The sequence below is a fragment of the Leptonychotes weddellii genome, chromosome 15, assembly GCF_054177405.1.
Source record: "Leptonychotes weddellii isolate Sample4059 chromosome 15, ASM5417740v2, whole genome shotgun sequence".
In the NCBI taxonomy this organism is placed as follows: Eukaryota; Metazoa; Chordata; class Mammalia; order Carnivora; family Phocidae; genus Leptonychotes; species Leptonychotes weddellii.
The window spans coordinates 49,867,035-49,871,388 of NC_138383.1; the positions used below are offsets into that span (position 1 = coordinate 49,867,035).

General features: G+C 45.6%; 1 protein-coding gene across 1 annotated transcript in view; it reads right to left on the reverse strand.

Moving 5' to 3' along the window:
* Positions 1–3,015: 3,015 nt before the first annotated feature.
* LOC102732006 (polyunsaturated fatty acid (12S)/(13S)-lipoxygenase, epidermal-type-like) overlaps positions 3,016–4,354 on the reverse strand; it is a 4,396-nt gene continuing 3,057 nt past the window's right edge. Inside the window, 4 exon segments of the mRNA XM_081806012.1 lie at positions 3,016–3,229; positions 3,231–3,323; positions 3,443–3,612; positions 3,855–3,941. Of these exon segments, the coding sequence (XP_081662138.1) occupies positions 3,199–3,229; positions 3,231–3,323; positions 3,443–3,612; positions 3,855–3,941 (381 nt within the window). The 3' untranslated portion in view covers positions 3,016–3,198.

Sequence of the window (4,354 nt, forward strand, 5' to 3'; positions counted from 1 at the left end):
CTATCATCTCACACTCTGAGATTCTTCCCTTGAGATGGTCTCAAATCTTTAGGTCTCACTCACAGCAGATGATCTTGTTTGAATATGACCTAACCTTGTTTTGACTTGGAGGGTTTTTCCCATTGCCTAAAGGTTTTGCAGTAGTGAGGATGGGGTGGAATTTCCCAAAGTCACCTTGACAAGTTTGTTATTAATTTTTTGATTCACATTTCCTAATTTGAGATAATGGATGCAAATAACTGGTAGTTTCTCCCCCTAGAGGGGATATTTGCTGAAGGCATAGTACCATGGCCATCTCTTGGCAGCCATACTCATGTTCCTATGTTGTAGAGAAAAAAAATTCTATATTCTCTCTCTCCCTCTCTCTCTCTCTCTGTATAGATGTTTACAGATCTATAGCTATAGAGGGATAGATCTATATCCATCTATATATCTTTAACTATATCTATATGTCTTTAACCATCTTCCCCATGGTTCCTGTCTCTGAGAAAGAAATCCACATAGAAATTTAGTGTACTTCTGGCATACAAGCCATCGTCAGAAACTTAACGACCATGTGTTTAAGTGTCTTGGCAGCGAGCTAGAAACCTCCCCGTGTCTCTGCTGACCTCTTTGCTATATTGCCTTGCCTTGGGGGCACAAATGGGGAGTGCAGAGAGCATGGTAGTCCAGCCCTTAAATGTTACCATCCTCCTGCTCACATGCTGGATTCCCGTGATAATGGTGGAAATCACTTCACAGTGAAATAGTCTAATATCTTTGATCATAACTAAGGGCTCAAATGGAGACAGGATTTGGTGGAGTGGTGAAGTCTGGGGAGAGAGCTCCCTAAAATCTCTTGTTCCACCCAGATATCTTCTTCAGTTGCCAGATTCTCCACTTTCACAGTTATTAATAACAAGTTTGCTGTTAGAAAGCAGGTGCTGAGATGATTCGGACGTCACTATTCATCAAGACTCACAATCAATTTCTTGATTTGGCACCAGTCGCCTCGTATCACTGACTAATCGAAAAGTGTGCCATCACAGAGTTACATAAGTATTCTGCTTTTCCATCTGCTTTCAGAGGGGAAAGCTTGAACTGAGATTTTTCTCTTCTGCTGCGTCACAGGGTCACAAGACCGCCATTCTTAGATTTGGCTACTGCATCTCCCAAAACCTTGCCCTGAGTGGTCATACGATGAGCCCCAGAAGACAGTGGCGATTGCTTAACCAAGTGCTCCCATCCTAGGATGGGGGACCCTCACTAGCCCTCCACTCCATCTCGATTTTTCCACCCCACCCAGAGCTTACTGAAGGCGTCAGTTCAAAAATGATTCTGTTATCAACCACCCCATTCTGATCACTACAGAAACAGGACAGGTAGAACAAGTCACCAGTGTTCTGTGGAGTTCAGTGTTTCGAAGGGAAAGTTCCTACTTTCTTACCAACATGAGAGAAGGGTAGGGTTGTTTTCTCTCTAAAGCCAAGGTTGGGGGTGTGTGTGCAAGAGAAGCTCTCCTAAACACTGAGGATGTCTGCTACAAAGGGAATGTTCTGGATAAATTCCTTTTGTGTCTCTAAATCCATTTTGTACTCTTATGCACTGCTGTGTCTTCCATGGGAGTATGACCTTATGGGATGTATATCTATATATAAATTTTTAAATTTTAATTCAAATTATTTTTTAATTTAAATTTTGTTAGTTAACATATAGTGCAATATTGGTTTCTGGGGTAGAATTCAGTGATTCATCACTTACATACAACACCCAGTGTTCATCACAAGTGCCCTCCTTAACATCCATCACCCATCTAGCCTATTCCCCACCCTCCTCCATCAACCCTCAGTTTGTTCTCTGTACTTAGGAGTCACTTATGGCTTGTTTCCCTCTCTCTTTTCTTCTTTTCACCCTTCCCAAATGTTCATCTGTTTTGTTTCTTAAATTCCACATATGAGTGAGATCATATGGTATTTATCTTTCTCTGACTGACTTATTTCACTTAGCATAATATACTCCAGCTCCATCCACATTGTTGCAGGTGGCAAGATTGCATTTTTTTAAAGATTTTATTTATTTATTTGAGAGAAAGCAAGAGAAGGAGAGAGAGCACCAAGGGAGAGCGAGAGGGAGAAGCAGACTCCCCACTGAGCAGAGAGCCTGACATGGGGCTCAATCCCAGAACCATGAGATCATGACCTGAGCCAAAGGCAGACACTTAACCGACTGAGCCGAGTGGCCCAGATTTCATTCTTTTTGATGGCTGAGTAATATTCCAGTGTGTGTGTGTGTGTGTGTGTGTGTGTGTGTATACACACCATATCTTCTTTATCCATTCATCAGTTGATGGACATTTGGGCTCTCTCTATAGTTTGGCTATTGTAGATAATGCTGCTATAAACATTGGGGTGCATGTATCCCTTCAAATCTGTATTTTTGTATCCTTTGGGTAAATACCTAGTAGTGCTGTTGCTGGATCTTAAGGTAGTTGTATTTTTAACTTTTTGAGCACATTCCATACTGTTTTCCAGAGTGGCTGCCCCAGTTTACATTCCCACCAACAGTGCACAAAGGTTCCTTCTTATCCACATCCTTGTCAACACCTTGTTTCTTGTGTTGTTAATTTTAGCCATTCTGACAGGTGTGAGGTGGTATCTCACTGTGGTTTTGATTTTTATTTCCCTGATGATGAGTGATGTTGAGCATCTTTTCATGTGTCTGTTGGCCATCTGGATGTCTTCTTTGGAAAAGTGTCTATTCACGTCTTCTGCCCATTTCTTAATTGGATTATTTGGTTTTTGGGTGTTGAGTTTAGTAAGTTCTTTATAGATTTTGGATTCTAGGCCTTTATCAGATTTGTGGTTTGCAAATATCTTCTCCCATTCCATAGGCTGCCTTTTAGTTTTGTTGATTGTTTCCTTTGCTGTGCAGAAGCTTTTTAGGGGCACCTGGGTGGCTCCGTCGTTAAGCATCTGCCTTCGGCTCAGGTCATGATCCCAGGGTCCTGATTGGTGGGCACGGAAGGCTGTACAGGAGGGTGAGGAGGGAAGGGGCTGGAGAATCAGGCTCGATCCTTCGGATTTCTGAAGGATTCTCTGGAGTGATGTCTGGAAGCTCAGGGAACCCCAGGTGGGGTGGCTTAGGACAACACTGTGAGATGGTACAGATTGTTGGCAGGTGGGTGTGAGTTGACACAGGCCAATGGGGAGGGATCTGAGCTTACCCCCGGTCCTGGGCACCCTGCAGCCCGCTCTCTGATCTCTCTGCATCAAGCCTGCAGCTCCGGATCATCCCTCACAGCTTCATCACTCTTGTAGAAAAGACCGACCATCCCCTCCACGTACCTGCTTCCCAGGCAAGAAAGCCCTTGGTCTCAGGTGGCCGTCACAGGACCAGCTGGACCTATAGCCCCCTCGTTCTCTCCGGCAAGCCCACTGGGCCCCCCTTTCTGTGTCATCCTCACCTGCTGATGATTCCCCACAGCCTGAGGGCATCTTGGCCATAGAGAGAAGACCTCACATCCAAGAGTCCACGGTCAGCCAGGTCGTCAGGAGGGCAGAGGGAACGGTAGGTCAAGCAAGTGGTGGCTCTCTGGAGAATGTCCACGTGGCCTCCACTACCGATGCTCACCACCTGAGGACGACCCCACAGCACATACACCAGGGTTAGCCATGTCAGGAGTTCAGGGTCAGATTCCAGGTCAATGGTCCTGCTCAGGCCCCTCTAAGGAAAGGCTCCTCAGGTGTGAGGCAGATCAGGGAGAGGCCTTCATGGAGGATGCTGGGCTTGTGGGGGGTTGGGAGGGTAAGTCAAACAACCCTCAGGATTCTCCCACTGTTGAACCCTCTGCCCTCTTTACCCATCCCTTTCCATACCAGATCAAAAATTCCCCATTTGGAGACAAGATTACTCCGGGCCAGGATGTTGATCTCCATGGTGTAGCGGAAGTGAGGGATCAGGAGCTGACTGGGGAGAAAGAAACAGGACCGTTATAGGGACCCCAGGATCTTAGGGGAGCGGAAATTAAAGGACCAGGGACAGAGAAGAAGGGAGGGGATGGGTCTCCATGAAAATGAGAGACCTCCCGTTGGATTGGATTGGATCAGGTTAAGATTTGGGAAAAGAAAGTTGGGAAAATATCTGTCCAAGGCCTCCCAAGGTCAAGGGTTTTACAAGTTCACTTATTTGCACAGTCTCGCATTATTTGTAAGAATCCCAGGAATCTCTTGTCTCACACCACAAAACCTAGCAAGTTTCCCGCATATGGAACTATCTCATGTGTCTCTTACTCCCATCGAGAAAGTATCTCTGCTCCCTGCGAAAGCAAAGTCTCCCGTCCTCTTTTCCCTTCTCGGGATGTCACTCCTGCAATCTC